We start from the raw sequence: 19,009 nt of genomic DNA, 5'->3' as shown, positions 1-19,009 counted from the left end.
ATGATAGAAATGGCTACATTGCATGTTTATTACTACAGTTTAGCGTGTTTATGAAAGAAAGGGTGACTTTTTATAAGGCTTGGAACGGCTTAGGCTATTTACATGTAAAACACGACTCAGGATACGAAAATATCAGGATACGAAACCGCATCCTGAACGGATTAATTTCGTATCCTGAGGCATCACTGTATGTATATATATATATATATATATATATATATATATATATATATATATATATATATATATATATATATATATATATATATATATATATATATATATATATATATATATATATATATATATATATATATATATATATATATATATATATATATATATATATATTTCAACCCCTCAATAATCATGTTCAATTTAGGTAGAAAATTGGTGTTGGCAAAAAAAAAAAAAATGATTTTCCCTCTTTATGGGAATTTGAAAGTGGCCACCCTAACTAGAACTGAAGTAAGAGGTTGGTTTAGAATAGTTTATCTAAAGTAATCACCAAGTTTTTGTTTTGAGTGTAACTTCAGAGACCTTTGGATATTCAGTGTTCATACATATTGCCGTCTGGGAGTTGTTTAATATTCTCAGAGCTTGAGGTTTTTTTTCAAGTGTTTTATATATATATATATATATATATATATATATATATATATATATATATATATATATATATATATATATATATATAAAGGCTACATTCTTCAAATATGTCAATATAGTACATTAAAGATTTCAAACAAAATTTTCAATACTAGTTTATTCAAGACTATATCTTGTTGCATATGATTTAGTTTACATACCAATGATTGTAAATGTTTATGAAAAGATTAGGCTAACATTTATGAGTATTGTAATTGAACAGAACATTTTCATGTAATCTTACTATGACCTCCTCAAAATGATAACTTTTATCTTATACTCTGCTATATCACTCACAAATTTTTGTATAGCAGGAAAATAGTCCTTTTCCCAGTCGCCCCCTGCTAAACCACAACCGATTTTGTATGGGAAGATTATCCTCTGTGAGTCCATCCCTGGTAAGACGACTGCTAATTCTCTCAAACATTGCTGGAACCAAAAAATGCGGTTTTCTTGCGTATCCTTTAGCAGACCATTTACCAAGTGTTCGTCGCTTTTACTGGATTTCTTGTATCTTTCTGAAGATTGTTCGTGATTATTTCCTGATTCAAGTTGGTTCTCTGTCGTGGATAATATTAATTGGCTATGGCGATTACTTTTCACATTCTTACCCATATAAAACTGCCCAAACATATTAACAACAACTGGGTCTCTCGAGGATCTCTCCGATCTACAGACGGCTATCGTCCCGGGCTCAGCCCTGTCTTCGATGTCTGCCCTATTCAGTGACCCTATTGGTCGTCTCGTCGAATAGGAGTTGGAGTAAGGGTACTTGTGAGCCATCTCCTGGGATAGCCCATGGGGTCTCACTGCCACACAATTACATATTTGGACGATAATATTTTTACTGCTTCTGTAGATGTCTGCTGTGATGTCTCCTTCTTGGAAGATGAGAGGTGCATCCTCTGTAAAAATAATAAGGAAAAACTTTGTCTGGTTTTGGTCTTCTAAGAGAAAATAACAATTAACAAAACATAAATTAAATCAATAATAATTCTGTAACCTTGCAGTCTGAAATATCACCATCATAAAATAGATATCACACTTTATTTATGCTATGACTGAATTCCAAAATAATAGAAAAATTGCATAAATATTATTACCAGACTCACGCTGACTTCCAGTTCCAGAATGAGCATATTCAAAATCCCATCCATTCTTCCAAGAACCCAAAACAGAGCCACCTTTAAAGGTCTGTGGTCCAATGTGGAACTTTTTTCCATCATCCTGCAAAGAGATTGACAGATTTTTTATGTAATAAGAAAAGCTACGTTCAAGAGAAAGAGAAAAGGGATTTTGACGAAGGAAAAATCTATTTCTGGGCGAGAGACCTGTGCCGCCCAGTGAAATGCTCCTTAAGCACCATTTCAAAGGAATATAACTGCTAATATTACCAGAGAAAAAATGTAAAGGAATGCTAGGTTGAACTAGCTCGCTCACCTAATGGTGTCGGTATAGACTGGGGCGAAATACCAGAGGTCTCGTACCATTTAGACTTCTCCTCTTCGAAATCCCCCAATAGTGAGGTGCCGTTCAACCTCCCCTGCCTCGCAGACCAGTACTACTAACTCAACCCACGCTTGCCCATCACTCCTTACAGCACCCTTAAGTTTGGGGTCTGAACAGGGGGGGAGCAAATAGGGTGGGTTCACTGGGCGGCACAGGTCTCTCGCCCAGAAATAGATTTTTCCTTCGTCAAAATCCCTTTTCTGGGCTCAATCCCTGTGCCGCGCAGTGAAATAGTACCAGAGAAAACGAACCCAAACTTTATTAACTATACGGGAACGAATAAAAATCAACATAACAAACAGTGGTTTAATCAAAAGTTAACGTAGAAGACGGACGTCTTTAATAACATCAGCATGATAAGGTATAATATCCCAGGAAGGGAAGACAAAAGAACATTAACTTAAAACAAAACCAATTAAGGTCAAACACTGGAACAAATTACATACACTTGAACACTAAAGAAATACAGTTCGTATGGAAGAATAAGTTGAACAATGATAATAAAATGGCAATGTTACGAACTAGGAACACCCATGGGTGTGATACAACAAACCGAACTCAGGTAGGAACTGTAAGTGAGGCAGGTAAGAGGAAGAAGGTGGAAGATATAGGATTCAGGGATTAGTTAGAAGGAATTTGTCCGGGGGATACCACGCTCCCTGCAGCTACGGTAGCGAGTTGAAGGGCCTCTAATTGTTTAAGATAGTGCCGCTTGAACACTGAGGGGGATTTCCATCCGGTATATTTAGAGATATCTGTAAAGTTCATATGATGGAAAAAATTTATTGAGGTCGCTACCGCCCGAATGTCGTGGACGTGAGGAAAAGACTCTGGATTGGCCTGTTTAATAAAATACAAGATCTGTTGTCTGATCCCTTTCAAAGTTATAGTCCCTCCCCGCTCCCTGATGAACAAGGGTCCCGAGGTCTTATAGGAAGTCCTTGATAGAAAGGACTTTAGAGTGGTAACCGGGCATAGGGAAGGATCCTGAAGGAGAGGGATGATTTTCCAGGAGGACCATCTATTCTGAGGGTCTTCATTTTTGGCCAAGAAGACCTTGTCTGGGGAGAGGAGGACCTCTCCTGACGGAAGGAACTCTATGTGGCCTGGATCCCTTGATAAGGCAGCTAATTCCGAAATCCTGGCGCCAGATGCCAAACTCACGAGAAAGAGAGTTTTCCTGAGTAGAGGGATATACTCACATGAATCGTTGACGGTTTCTGACGCTAGTTTAAGAACATCATTGAGAAACCAGGAAATCGGGCTAGGACGAGAAGATGGTCTCAGTCTGGCACAGGCTCTTGGGATCGAAGCTAGCAATGAATCTGTTAGATCTATATTAAAGCCGATTAGAAAAATCTTCTTCAAGGCAGACTTGATGGTAGTAATAGTGTTGGCTGCTAAGCCCGACTCAAACAAGGTTCTGAAAAAGGTTACCGTTAGGTTTAGTGTCATAAAGTCAGTACTAGAATCTTTCAAAAACTTTGCTAGTTTTTTGACCGCTGAGTCATATTGACGAAGAGTGGAGTCTCTCTTGTCAGATTCTAAAAATAAAGTATTCTGGGGGTCTATGTTAGCCCCTTTGTGTGCCGCAAACTTCATGAAGTCCATAAAGTTAGGGTGGTCTGAATGTTTGAGGAAGCGAACACAGTGCACGTTTGTACTATCTGGGTCAAAGTCGGGTTGGGAATCTGGTGAGGGTGGAGATTCAGCTCCAGTAAAAGAGGAAACCAATTGCTCTTGGGCCAATTGGGGGCCACCAGGGCTACTTGACCTTTGAAGGTTCGAAGTTTGTCCAGCACTTTCATCAGTAGGTTCACCGGTGGGAAAAGGTAAATCCTTTCCCAGGCGTTCCAGTCGAGAGACATGGCATCCGTGGCGTAAGCCCGAGGGTCCAGGTTGGGGGCCACATAACATTTCAGCTTGTGGTTGGATTCCGTCGCGAAGAGGTCTACCTGGAGATCCGGCACTTGGAAGAGGATCCATTGAAAGGATTTGCGATCTAGTGACCATTCTGACTCCAACGGTACCGTCCTGGAGAGTGCGTCTGCCACAACGTTCCGAACTCCAGCCAGATGAACGGCGGATAGGTGCCATTGGTTTGAGGCCGCCAGGGAGAAGATTGCCACCATCACGTGATTGATGGGACCTGACTTGGAGCCCCCTCTGTTTAGACAACGGACTATGACTTCGTTGTCGAGGACTATCCTCAGATGTTGTTTCTTGGCCGGGGAAAGACGTTTCAAGGTTAGTAAGACAGCCATGGCCTCCAGGACGTTTATGTGAAATTGCTGGAACATTGTGGACCAAAGGCCCTGAACTTTCCTGTGTTGGGAGTAGCCTCCCCAACCTGATAGGGAGGCATCCGTGTGGATGACTATCCTTGGAGGGGGGTACTGCAACGGAACCGATTTTGATAGGCTCTTGGCGGTTGTCCATGGGAGAAGCCTCTTCCGAAGAATGGGAGGAAGGCGTGTCTTCTTGTCCCGACGTTTGGTGTTCGCTCTGGAGCGCCAAACTCGGTTGATGTCTTTCAGTTTCGCTTTCAGAAGGAGGTCTGTCACTGAAGCGAATTGTAGGGACCCTAGAATCCTCTCCTGGTTCCTTCTGGAAGTTACCTTTTCCCCGAGAAAGCGTTTGGTATTTTTCACAATCTCTATCCTCTTGGACCTGGGGAGACAGAGTGTGAGAACGTAGGTCCCACCGTAATCCAAGCTACTGAAACTTGGTCTTTGGTGTCAGACGAGACTTTCCGAAGTTTATCTGGAATCCCAGAAACTGAAGATATTGGATCACCTTGTTTGTTGCCTTGAGACAATCCTCGACGTTGTCTGACCAGATTAGCCAATCGTCCAGGTATGCGACGACTTGGATTCCGTGGGATCGGAGTTCCTGAATGACCGATTCCGCCAGTTTCGTGAAGATTCTGGGCGCGATGTTGAGCCCGAAAGGCATCACTTTGAACGTGTAAGCCTTGTCGTCCAGTCTGAATCCTAGGAATGGGCGGAAGTGTCTCGCTATTGGAACGTGATAGTAAGCATCGGTAAGATCGATGGAGGTGGTGACGGCCCCACGGGGAAGCAAGGTTCGCACCTGCGAGACGGTAAGCATGTGAAACCTGTCGCATTGAATGGACAAGTTTAGTCGAGACAGATCGAGGATGACCCTTCGGCTGTCGGAGTCTTTCTTCGGAACGCTGAATAAGCGACCTTGAAACTTCAGATATTTCGTTTCCTTGATCGCGTTCTTGCGAAGAAGATCTTGGGTAAACAAAAGTAGGTCCGGTGTCGAGGGTTGATGGAATCTGTTCGGTGGAGGAGGCCCTTCTATCCAACTCCACCCCAGGCCCTTGGAGATTATGCTGAAGGCCCAAGGACTGAATTTCCAGCGACTCCGGAACACATAAAGTCTCCCTCCTACCTGAAGACCGTCAGTAGTTGGAGGTTTTACCGCCTCGGCCACCACGTGACCCTTTTCCACGGGAGAAATATCTCCCTTTGCTTCTGTTCTGAAAAGAACCCCTCGAACCGGGGCCCCTGCCTCGTTGGTATCCTTGGGAGGAAAACCGGGACTCATAGACCGGGTTATAAACAGGAGAGGTAAACGAGTTCGAAGCCACTTGGTTTTCAGGGACGAGGACATACTTCACTTGGGGCTGAGACTTGGAGGTGGAGGGTTGGATGCCCTGAGAGACCGGGGCCGACTGGACTACTTGAATAGGTTGGCGGAATTGGGTAGAGCTATAAGGGCGTAGCCTTTTTCTGCCCCGGGAGTGAATGCTCGATTGTTCGAACTTCCGTTTGGGAGTGAGACCCCAACGGACTTTGAGGCTCTGGTTCACTCTGGCAGCTTCGCTCAATACCGAGTTGACCATGTCCTCCGGGAAAAGGTCCGGACCCCAAGCAGAGGCTTTAATGAGCTTATTTGGCTCATGGCGGATAGTGGCTTCAGATAAGACATGCTTACGGCAACGTCTTTTGGCCACCAAGAAGTCGTAGCAGTCTGCTAACAAAGATTGCAGGGTGGCTTTAGTCATAACTTTAAAAGAGTGTTCCTCGTCATAAGTAAGAGAAAACATCTCCGCCATAGTCGAGATGTTGAGGCTCCGGCTAAACCTAGACCGGGACTCGAACTCGAGTCGGATTAAGGTTTCAGGTAGTCTTGGGAGGCGTTCACTGAATTGCGTCGATGCACAGTCCGCGGATAGCTTACCAGAAGTGAATGTCGATTGAATGTTAAGCCAACATTCATTATCTGATGGGAACAGCAGAGATGTAGGATCTGTCTCCCGGAGTTGTGGCAAAGGCTTATCTTCGGTCACTGCCTGAAGGGCTAATTCAACCATTTTGGTGACGCAAGGAGTGGGGGTCTGTTCGTCCACAAGAAACATGGTGTAAGTACTCTTGTGGGGGGTCAGCATGGTGTTTGTACAACCCCACTCATTTAAGGTTCGAACCCAAACAGACTGAGCCTGTTCCTTCGGAAAGATAACGGTCTCTTTAGGGACCTTATCTAGTCGGACAAGAGCCTCTTCCGTAAGCCGGGCGAAGCCGGGGAAAGGAAATTGAAGACCGGGAGGGAAGAACTCAAAATCTTCAATGGGCCTGGTCCCAAAACCCTCGATGGTCAACATTCCGTCCGTGAAAGGACAGTGGAGCGCCATTTTCCACGGGTTGTTCTTCGTGAAGGGTGGAAGTTTTGAGGCGTCCGGGATGAGGAACTGCTGTTGTTGAGGCAGTCCACTTTCCAGGGTATCTAGTCTTCTGGTGACGGCAGAAAGTATAGAACTAATCTGCTCTGTAACGACCCTCGACAACATATTCGTGAGGGCCTCCGGGTCGAGGTTGGTTGTGGTAATTAAGGGGGATGACTGCACTCCCGGGTCCTGAGACATAGGGGCAGTGCTAGTCGAGTCACTAGGAGCTCCGGGGAGGGGAGCCTTCTTGGGCTTCGATGATCCAGGTAGTGTAGGATTCTGACGAGTCCTCACTAAAGGTCTTTTCTGAGATTTGACCTTGGCAGGAACCGAGAGCGATCTCGGGGAGGATTCGTGGTTCCCTTCAAAACCAAGAAAGGAAGAATTATTAGAAGTTGGAGAAAAAGAGGGGCTAAGAAGAGAGGTCTTAGCGCCAGACCCACCTGCCTCACTTACAACCTTACCTGTGTCAGGTTCGTCAAAAACCATGGGCTCTATGTCTAAGGTCAGAGCCGTAACATTGTCTTCAATGGGGTCCGGGTCGTCAGGGATGTCTGTATCCTGGACGAGATTGAGTTCTACGGTTTCCGCAATGTCAGCAATTATAGGAGCCGCCACTTGCCTAGGCACTGCTGCCGAAGATTTTGCGTTCGGGTAGATAAGTCTACAATAATCTTCTGAGAGGACGTAGGGCTTCCTGGCCTTTACGTTACGGGCGAAGCCGCCTACCCACAATTTCAAAGTGGCTCTTGCTGAAGTTTTAACCGCCTGGGAACTCTGAAAGAACGGGGATAAGGTTAGCAAACCCGAGGGACAAAATGATAAATGAACCCGAAGATTCATAACAGAAGTCAATGATTATCTATCATATTGATGTCGCCCAGTGAAGGGAAGTAAATACAAAAATGACTGAAAGAGGCTCACCGAATCTGAAGCGAGGGTGGAGATAAGGTCATAACAGATAAGGCAGTTGTCAGGGTGCCATACCACAATATCGTCCATCTGGATCCCACAGTCCGCGTGGGACCGACAGACAGCATGGCCGCAAGGCTGGTGAAGGACGGCCGCGCAGGCTGTCATCCGGCAACGGACCACCTGTAAAAGGAATAGTCCATGAGCATCTACTAGTTTCTCTATAAGGGGTCCCGGAGGGTCCGGGACCTGCCAGTTAATAAAATAAATGTATAGCCTTAGACTAAACATGTAGAGAACTGAGACTATTCCAATAGCAATCCGGCAGAGCCGGGTATGAAAAAGGATGCAAAAAACAGTGATGAATATATAATCATAACTAGTTCCGGGGCCCCCGTGGCCGGGGAACAGGGTTGGTAAGTAAACTTAAAGTAAACTTAAAGTAACTTAAAGTAAACTTAAAGTACCCAAGATACATCCTTAAAGTACATAAATAGAAAACGCCAATTATGATCTAAAACTAATGTCTGTAATGAATAGGGCTCCCGGAGGGAGGATATTAATCAAAACCGTGTCAGTGTCAACCGATCATGTAGTTAAGAGCTCGGCGGCTCCGATGTCTGATGACGGGAGGGTATGACGGGAGGGTACAACGGGAGAGCGCGGGGGGAACCAGTGGAACCCCCCTACCTTACCTGAGGTACCGGGACAAAGGTAATGATTCATGTAGAATATAAAATAATGATATGGGATATAATAAGTCCTATACGGACGATAATAGCATGAGGTACCGTAGGGGAGGACACTTGGGCTCCCGGAGGGAGGATATTAATCAAAACCGTGTCAGTGTCAACCGATCTTGTAGTTAAGAGCTCGGCGGCTCCGATGTCTGATGACGGGAGGGTATGACGGGAGGGTACAACGGGAGAGCGCGGGGGGAGCCAGTGGAACCCCCCTACCTTACCTGAGGTACCGGGACAAAGGTAATGATTCATGTAGAATATAAAATAATGATATGGGATATAATAAGTCCTATACGGACGATAATAGCATGAGGTACCGTAGGGGAGGACACTCCTAATATAAGTGCTCATTCTAACAACCGTAGCTAAAAGCAAGGTTACACCAAGGTGCAGTTATACCGACTAATCACGTGTGATAGTCCCCGGTGGTCCCGGCCTTCCCCCTCCCCGACCGATGGCGACGGGAGGGGGGAGACGAAACCGCCCGGTATGAATGAATGAGACTAAGTCATACCCCGTTGGTATACTCAGTCCTCAATATGTCGGAACGTTGATGGAAGACTGAGGTACAAGCATACTTGACCCGTAAATCATAACCAACAACCATCGAGTGAGAGGAAGGGTGTACACTGAAGGGGGGGGGGATGGAATAACCTCCCCAACTTGTTGGGGGGGGGTGTAATGGTACAGGGAAATCGCCAGTGCGCAGTGGTAGACAGGGCTACCAACTGGAGATCCCCTAATCATGACATGAAAATCCCAAAAATATGATCATAACGGAGTAAGCAATAAATATAATATCAATGCACAAATACATAAAAATAATTAATGAATTAAAAGCGAAATCACGTAAGTAAGGTTAGGCATGCAGAAAAAATATGGCGAGAGAGGGACTCGGGCGAGTAAAAAGGGAGGAGCATGACGCCATCAGGAGATTGAAAGCAGGGGTACCAACCTAGTTACTGAAGCGGTAGATCGAACAGTAAAAACAACAAAATACGCGAGAGTCCCACTCGAACCAAACGTAAAACTAGGTGGAGCGTAATAAAACAAAAGGTTTTACTAATAATAAGTGAGATGGTCGAAATTAAAGCTCCTAGAACTAGCGAAACCATCTCAATGGTGACGCTTTCCACCAACATGCACGAATGCAGGCATACCAACATAACCTACTCCTGATGAAACGCTAACACCGATATCATAGGATAACATAAAATAAATGCTATATGAAAGCATAAAGTCGGTGTACTAAATGAATATTGCTATATGAAAGCATAAAGTCTGTGTACTAAATGAATATAAGGAAAAAACTCCTAAAGGATCGAACGAATATAAAAGACGGACGAACTAACGAGACAAAGGGCAGAGGCGAAAGAAAGAACGGGGACGCCGCTCATATATAAACACTTCTCAATAATAAAAACAAAGATGACACTGCCCAATCTCGTTAAAAACTCATGGATAAGGTACTTAACTTCGATGGGGTATCTTGGGAATCGGCCATCGAGAGAAAGTTGATGATAAATCCAATGAAACACACGAAATAAAAAACTTGGACTTATATCAAACAGGTGCTTGAAAGGAGTGATGGGCAAGCGTGGGTTGAGTTAGTAGTGCTGGTCTGCGAGGCAGGGGAGGTTGAACGGCACCTCACTATTGGGGGATTTCGAAGAGGAGAAGTCTAAATGGTACGAGACCTCTGGTATTTCGCCCCAGTCTATACCGACACCATTAGGTGAGCGAGCTAGTTCAACCTAGCATTCCTTTACATTTTTTCTCTGGTAATATTAGCAGTTATATTCCTTTGAAATGGTGCTTAAGGAGCATTTCACTGCGCGGCACAGGGATTGAGCCCAGAAAACTTTTTTTTTTTTGTAGAAAATATATTGCAGAATAAAAAAGGTTTGTATGATGTACAATAAAACTTTACACAAAGAACTGAAAAAAACTGCCAGGACAGAAGACCAAACCCCAAAAAGATAATTCTTCTCAAAGTAAAGGGACAACTCAACACCGCCGACTCAACGCCAGGACAACTCGACACCGGGACAACTCAACATTGGGACACTCAACACAGGACATCTATAAAACACGCACACACACACTCATATATATGTATATATATATATATATATATATATATATATATATATATATATATATATATATATATATGTGTGTATATATATATATATATATATATATATATACACACTTGTTTTACTTGTCTGTTTTCAATGAAGAATGGAAACACTTCTTTATCCCAAACTACTTTCCCTCATGAATCTCCTTGTAATATATATAAACTACCGATCAGATGCAAATGACTTGTAGATCATATAATTGTTTTGTTTTTCGATATCGAGTATCAGATGAATGTAAATGTTGCAACCAACTTTCTCTTCCAAAAAGCAGAATTCTGTGTAATCCAGGCCCACTATCACCTATCAAGAAATGATCTTTTCTCCATTCTTCTGGAATGTAAATCTTGTACTGGTGCAGCAACTCTAACTCTTGAAGATCTGCAGGAGTCTGAGGAGGAGCACTTACGGCTTTCCTTTTGCGTTTAATAATTTTCTCATAGCTGAAGCATCAGGCAATGAACCAAGCGTAACTTGTGATACATTTGTTAATATCTCACTTATTAATACATCTGGCTTTTCAATGGTGTATACTGCGCGTTGTTTCAAGGCTGTGTAAACTTTAGCCACTTCAACATCACGTGCAGATGGATTATGGGAAACCTTGTTTACTTCCTTGATAACAGATCCAAATTTTGTATGAATCCCTGCATTGTACCTAGCACCTTGATCACAACGCCAAAATTTGACATTATCATCTAGTTTACTAAACTTATCAAACACAAATAATTGTCCTCCATATGAAAATTTTTCTTTCCTTCTTTGGCTAAGAATTTCCCTTTTTGGTGAGAAGACATACTTATATGTCTATATTTCAGAAATATCTTCAAAATTTCTAAGTATTAGGCTCGATGTAAAGAGATGGACAGCAACACTAATATGGAAATATGCTTATTCAGATTAACTGAACTGAACTTAACAATACAGTATGCTAATACCATTAACACTAAAAAGGTAAATCTTACAATCCCCTTAACCACTCAATTTTGAAAAACAAAACAATTATATGATCTACAAGTCATTTGCATCTGATCGGAAGTTTATATATATTACAAGGAAAACTAAGAGAGAAAGTAGTTTGGGATAAAAAGTTATTCCATTGTTCATTAAAAAGAGATAAGTAAAACATGTATATATATACATATATATATATATATATATATATGTATATATATATACATATATATATATATATATATATACATATATACATATATATATACATATATATATATATATATATACATATATATATATATACATATATATATATATATATATACATATATATATATATATATATATATATATACATATATATATATATACATATATATATACATATATACATATATATATACATATATATATACATATATATATATATATATATACATATATATATACATATATATATATATACATATATATATATATATACATATATATATACATATATACATACATATATACATATACACATACATATATACAGACATATATACATATACATATATATATACATATATACATACATACATATATATATATATATATATATATATATATATATATATATATATATATATATATACATATATATATATATATATATATATATATATATATATATATATATTTATTTGTGTGTGTGTGTTTTATAGTTTTATAGTTGTCCTGGTGTTGAGTCGGCGGTGTCGAGTTGTCCTGTAGGCCTACCTCTTCTCAAAGGTTATATCTATGAGCAGCATATTCTAAGAGCTTACGTCTGGCCATAAAAGCCAATCGATTTATAGAAACCAAAATTTACATTACTACTGTTATATTTACATTGATGAAATTCTGTTTTCAAAGTTTCCTTCAACTTGTAGTGCAAATAGATCTGAAATTAAATGATACCATTATTGCAAGAAATAAGTAAACTAATGCATTCCACCATCCTTTATCACACTGACAATTAAGATTAATTAATGTTAATTCCCATAACATTCCCATACCAAAGATATTGTGTGCAAAAATCAAATATCATAAAATTTACAAAGGTACTACATTTCAATACCAAGATATATATCTATTAGTAAACATTAGTAGATAATAATAAAATTGCAGTAGTATCAAGAATATTCACTTAATACTAAACAGATATAACTATCAATGAAGTTCATAAACACTGCTCGGTCTGATATTATTATGGGAGGAATCTTCCACAACAAACCCATTTTTTCTATTTCAAAATGGTACAGGTTCCATGGAGTCTACAATGAAATCTCAGATTCCTCATTGGCTAGGATGGGGAAGTCGAGACCGTGCCAGGGCATGGAACGAGATCCTGAAGAGGAACAGAAGATTATTTCGACCACCTGAGTACCTAATATGACCGTTTGGGTTTGAATCCAAATGTTTAACTTCCTTCACAATAACTTCATTCTAGTAGAATTATTTCACATTCAGTTGAAAACAAATTTCAAGGTTTAAGGGCTATAGAAAGCCATTTCTAAATAATACCATTGTATCGTTAAATTTGACTCTTCCCTCTTCTACGACAAGTGACGTGGGTATGAACCTTTCTCGAGAAAAAAATGCGTGTCATCTATTAGAATGGACAATGGCACCAGGCATCCCACCTAAAGCAAAGGCAGTGTTTAGTCATTCAGTTATTGTTGATGCCATTTAACAGAATATGGAATCGTCAAGAATATTCGTTGACAACAGTGAAAAGATAGTAAAACTGTGCAAGAACGGCCTGTGCATCTTTAATTAGAACTCACTCACCTTCAAGCTGTTATATAAAAGCTTCGCCTCAGTGCATGTACAGCAAAATGAACAAACTCTTATAATATCCTTAATAAAAAGAAAAAAAAAATTGGTAGATTGGTTTTACAAATGGCAACAACCTTGTTATCCCAGAATAGCAGAGACTTGAGTGTATTTCAACAAGATTAGATTAAGAGAAAGTAGCACAATAATTTTGAATAAACACATCAGGAGCAATATTTCTCTTAACTGTATAGTTAAAACAGTTAACCCACACGAGCTTATAATTATGCCACTTGATATTTTACCTTTTCTGATTATTTATCATAAATGTAACCAATTAATGATAAGTGACAAGAGTGAAATATTTGCTTGACAATAAATGGAATAATTTTGTTAAATTTACAGTTTAGACCGCAGCTGAATTCAGTTGCAGTAAAATAACATTTCTCTACACTACATCGCGTGTTTCGAATAAATCTTACCTTCTTTTCTAAGAATAATGAGGGGTTTCTGAGAAACTGGATATCCTTGGAGAACAACAAGAATAGGGGGAGGGATTAAAAATTCAGCAGAGTAGTAAACCAATAGTTCATTTTTCATAAAAGCACCAAACTTGGTACACATGTTAACTGGTGTAGTTTGAACAATCCTGGATATGGAGTCACTCGAGATTGTACCTTGGTCACCTTTGGCGGTCATTTTCCAAAATCGACGTCATTTTTCTTTAACAACATAGGAGATATTTCATTACCACTGCCAACGAAGTTAGGAGGAGGTTATGTTTTCACCCCTGTTAGTCTGTTTGTTTGTTTCTTTGTGAACAACTTTCTGTCCACATTTTTACTCATATAGTGAAACTTTCAGGGATTTATTTTTATGTTGAGACGTGGAAGTGATTCAATTTCAAAAGTCCTAGGTCAAAGGTCAAGGTCAAGCAATAGATCGAACAAATTAACCCCACCCTTAACCCCAATGGATGCCACAGAGACTTCAAATACGCCTACGCTCTAATTTGATTCTGGGAAAGGCAAGTTGGTTTCGAGAAATAAGCTCTCCGTGGTGGAAGTCTGCACTCTCAGAGTGCTTTTCTACTTGTAATTATTTTGGCAGGTTTCTTAGAGGCGATAAATACTCCACATATGTGCAATGAAGACTGAAAACAAAACGCATGTCCATCTGTTGATTTATAGTAATTCCAACAATTGTTTTGTGAAAGAAAATGTAGTAGTAGAAGTAGTGTAGAATTTGGTAAATGTGTTGTAGCAAAGCTGCAGGTAGTGGGTAAGCCAGGGTACTAGCAACACGTTGAGATACTACCGATGAAGAGTTATTAGGCTCTTTGAGTGCCCAGACAGTACTACACTGGATCCTTCACTCTGGTTACGGCTCATTTTCCCTTTCTCTGCACATACACCGAATAGTCTGGCCTATTCTTTACATATTCTTCTCTGTCCTCATATTCCTGACAACAATGAGATTACCAAACACATATTTTTTGCTCAAGCGTTCAACTACTGCACTGTAATAGTTCAGTGGCTACTTTCCTCTTGGTAAGGGTAGAAGAGACTCTTTAGCTATGCTAAGCAGCTCTTCTAGAAGGACACTCCAAAATAAAACTATTGTTCTCTAGTCTTGGGTAGTGCCATAGCGTCTCTACCATGATGTTCCACTGTCTTGGAGTAGAGTTCTCATTTGCTTGAGGGTACACTTGGGCTCCCTATCCTATCTTATTTCACTTTCTGTTGTTTTGTCACACATAACAAATATTTGAAACCCCCTTTTGGAGTCATGTGAACGACCTCTGCCTGCTGGCTTCGCTTGGGAATACACGCTACCTCAGCTTCAAACGGCGACAGAGTTCTGTTGCCCTCTCATTTCTGTTGACGAGGACTTTTTGATGTTTCCTCTTTGTTCTTACAGATTGTGTGGGAAAGCTACAGCCAGGAGATCAGTAATATCCACTTGGTAACAGAACGGACTCCTACCTCGACACCCCTAGGAAAGATGGCACCTACCCTAGGACACCAAAGGACCATGACTTGAGAGTTGCCACACCTAGAGTTAGTCCGAGGAGTGCCATGATAGAAGGCTCACGTCACTCTCCATTGTGCTAAGGGCACCCAAGCTAAGCCTTTGATTTGAACTTATACTTTTTTAGTGTCATGTAAAGTAACTTTTAAGAACTAGTCTCCTTGCTGTAGTCTTGCCCAGAAATTAAGATGTAAACTCATTGATTGTGAGAGCACTTGTAAACGTTTGTTGAAATCATTTAACATATAAATAATGTTTTAAGAATGCTATCCAGAATTTTGAGACTTAGAAAATTTTTGAAGTGCTCAAGATTGAAGTTGTAAAATTTTCATCAAAATACATGTAAGTTTGAAAGATCAGATTCACCTCTGACTTATCTCGTTTCCTGAACTTGAGTTGAACGTGAGTTGAACTTGAATTGAAATTAAATTATGTCTGTCTGGGACTGTTTTTTTAAGTTTTTATAATTGATATATCAAAGATTCACTTTAATGAAGTTAATGTTCTTAAAACATTTTATCTTAATTGTACATTACTTCTCTTGTATTTCTTTTATTTCCTTAGTCCCTTTCCTCATTGGGCTACTTTCCCTGTTGGAGCACCTGGGCTTAGAGCATCCTGCTTTTCCTACTAGGGTTGTCGCTTAGCAAGTAATAATAATAATAATAATAATAATAATAATAATCCTAGTGTGGTAACAAGGTGCTCTTATTTTTTGCAGAATATGGAGAGATTATCATGAGGAGCAGATCCAACATGAGTGGGATTTACCATGTCTAGGAAGTAGTTCCAGCTAATGCATCTTAACATGGACTGCACACAAGCTTCACTGCTTCATATGTTCCATGAAATTGCACTTACAGTCTCAAGATTGAGACATTGCATGGAGGCGAAGAGAACTACCATTCAGCATCTCAATCGAGGCCAAATGCCTGTTGTGGGTTGCGATCAGCCATTATTTGTTCTTGTAAAGCAGATACAGTGGCAGTGGCTGAAACCACATGGGGAAGACAAACTGGTGGTGATGTTCAGAGGCCTGCTTATCGAGATTGCACCACTGAAGACACTATTTAAAGGCCCTTCATAAATGGCAGAGGCAAGAGACAGTGACAATGCGCCAGAGACTAAACATATATCCATATGATCAGTACCCAAGCCCCCTCTCCACCCAGGCTAGGACCAGGGTGGGCCAGGCAATGGATGCTGGTGACTCAGTAGGTAGACCTATGGGCTCCCCAAAACACCCCATCCTTAGCTCCTTAGCTCACAAGAATGGTGAGATTGCAGACACTACAAAAACACTATCGAGTTTGAGCAGGACTAGATCTTCCATCTAGCAGAATGCCAGGCAGGGACGTTTGCAATAAGCCACAACATGCACCTGTACAGGCAAAGACTGCTGCTGCAGGGACCGCTGTCTCCTTCCTTTGGGCCTCAAGCATCACAGGCACAAGAAGGGTACACCAGGTCACTGCAGCTACTTGCCAAGCACATGTATCGAACAATGACCATTTCAAGGGGGACGGAGGTGTTGTTGGCCTTAAAGGTAATCTCTGTGCTCTGAGGAGAAAGATGGTAGCTGGACTTGAGGCTGCCAGAGCTATCATGGAGTTTGAGAAGGAGAACATGTATCCAGATGCCAATGAGGAGACATACCATCATAAAGATACATCAAGTCTTGAGATTTCATTTACTCAAATAATGGCATTGCCTCTTAGCTAGAAACAAAGCTATTGTCAAATCTGTGAAGAGTAAGAAGCTTCCCCTCTTTTGAAAGCAAATTAGCTCAAGTATCCAAAGGAAAGGAAGCTTTTATGATGAATGATATGGTTTTATTTGCAAGGCTTTATATTTGCTATCAAAACTGCAATGGGAACCAAGGCGAATTCTTATGTCATGAAAGTAAAGCATGTCCTCCTGTACTTTCTGATGCAAGCAAGCTACATCTGGGTGGCAAAAACCAGCTTCTGGAGTGCCTTGAAGGCATTGCTGAATCTCATTCTGATGCACCTACTTTCACTTCTGCTATCCTTGATGGTGCTGTTAGTTTGCAAATGTTGAAGCCTGGCAATGCCAAGACATTTGAAGAATATGCCCACCAAGTCTTCAAGGCTAACTGCATCATACTTCACGCTTTAACCTTGTCTGGGATAGCTACGAAGATGGCTCCTTAAGAATAGCAACAAAGGAAAAACAAAGAAAAGGGGTATGAAAGATTATGGTGACCACCACAGCCGTACCAGGAAATAGGAAGAGTTTCCTAGGTATCAATGCTAACAAAAGGGAGCTCTTCTCCTACCTGTTCAAAGGCACTGGTAGTCAGCAATGGAAAAGCAGTGCTCTATCTCCCAAGAAAGGAAGATGAAAGCCTACTGGCTCCATGCAGTCAAGAAAAGCCAGACAATTGCATAATGCTGCATGTGACCCATGCTGCAGAACATGACCACTGTTGGATTCAAGTTTGAACAACAGACACCGACGTTGTTGTCTTGGTGGTGATTGTAGCACAAACACTACCATGTGCAGATGAACTCTGGATGTATTTTTGAGAATGGCAAAAACTACCACTACATCCCTACCCATAGAATAGTACCCCCTCCTGGTCCACAGAGGGCAAGTACCCTCCCTATCTTTCACTCTATGACAGGATGTGACACGGTATCAGCCTTCATAGACCATAAGAAATATGACTGGGCCTCATGGAAGTTGTTTCCAGAACTAAGAAATTTTCCAGTCACCCTGACCACCACGCCAGTCAGTATCTAGGACAATACAATGCACTGCATTGAAAGATTTGTGGTGCTTCTCTAAGACTTCCCTGGTCAATATACAGATACAATGAGGCGAGGAAGAAACTCTTTGCCAAGAACTCCATTTAGTACAGCCCACCTACTTTCCATACTTTGGAACTGCATGTCATGAGATCAGTCTTCCATGGTGGTTATATCTAGGGACATGTCTTGGTTCCTCAGCCCAGATAATAGGGGGGTACGAACCAATCTGGACCACCCACCCAGAAGCTTTAAAAAGCTGCTTTGAGCTGGTCTCATCTGCTGAAAGAAATGCTGTAAAAAAATTAATGCGAATGCAAGAAAGCTTGCAGAGGAGAATGCGAGTACACACAGACTACCAGATATTATCCTAGCTTAGAATGAGCAAATACATATTTGAATTGCTTGTAAACGAGTTGACTTCTTGCTCCAAAGAGAACCAGTAAACTTTTATAATTGTATACTTGTACTTGTGTTTTCTAGTCAGTAGTTACCCTGTGCAGTTATCGTTATATCATACTTTACTGAAATATGCATGATTCATATGCATGTGTCCTGCTAACATGGTAGGTATTTCAAAGTCAGGTGTGTAATAATTGGATTACTTGTCTGAGTATGTAATTATCTCGATTATCAATTACCTTTCTAAATTAGAGTAAAATGTGTAAGATAAAATGAAATTTTTATTGACCATAAACCCATTGACTGTGATGAATATCAATTGACCAAGGTTCTTCAATGATTCACACTTTTCAACAAATAGTTTCAGAAGAGGTGTTATCTACAAATTACATACTTTTT

At 40.7% G+C, this 19,009-nt stretch overlaps 1 protein-coding gene across 2 annotated transcripts in view; it reads right to left on the bottom strand.

Moving 5' to 3' along the window:
- Positions 1–751: 751 nt before the first annotated feature.
- LOC137640045 (uncharacterized) overlaps positions 752–19,009 on the bottom strand; it is a 59,683-nt gene continuing 41,425 nt past the window's right edge. The window contains exons 2-3 of one of the 2 annotated variants that reach the window (XM_068372432.1): positions 1,761–1,875; positions 752–1,553 (exon numbers count right to left, since the gene is read on the bottom strand). In XM_068372432.1, the coding sequence (XP_068228533.1) occupies positions 892–1,553; positions 1,761–1,875 (777 nt within the window). In that variant the 3' untranslated portion in view covers positions 752–891. Of the gene's footprint in view, positions 1,554–1,751; positions 1,876–19,009 lie in introns of both variants that reach the window. The other variant, XM_068372431.1, reaches the window with a different exon arrangement.

Source organism: Palaemon carinicauda, chromosome 4, assembly GCF_036898095.1.
Source record: "Palaemon carinicauda isolate YSFRI2023 chromosome 4, ASM3689809v2, whole genome shotgun sequence".
Taxonomy (NCBI): domain Eukaryota; kingdom Metazoa; phylum Arthropoda; class Malacostraca; order Decapoda; family Palaemonidae; genus Palaemon; species Palaemon carinicauda.
This window is presented reverse-complemented; position numbering and strand designations above follow the sequence as displayed.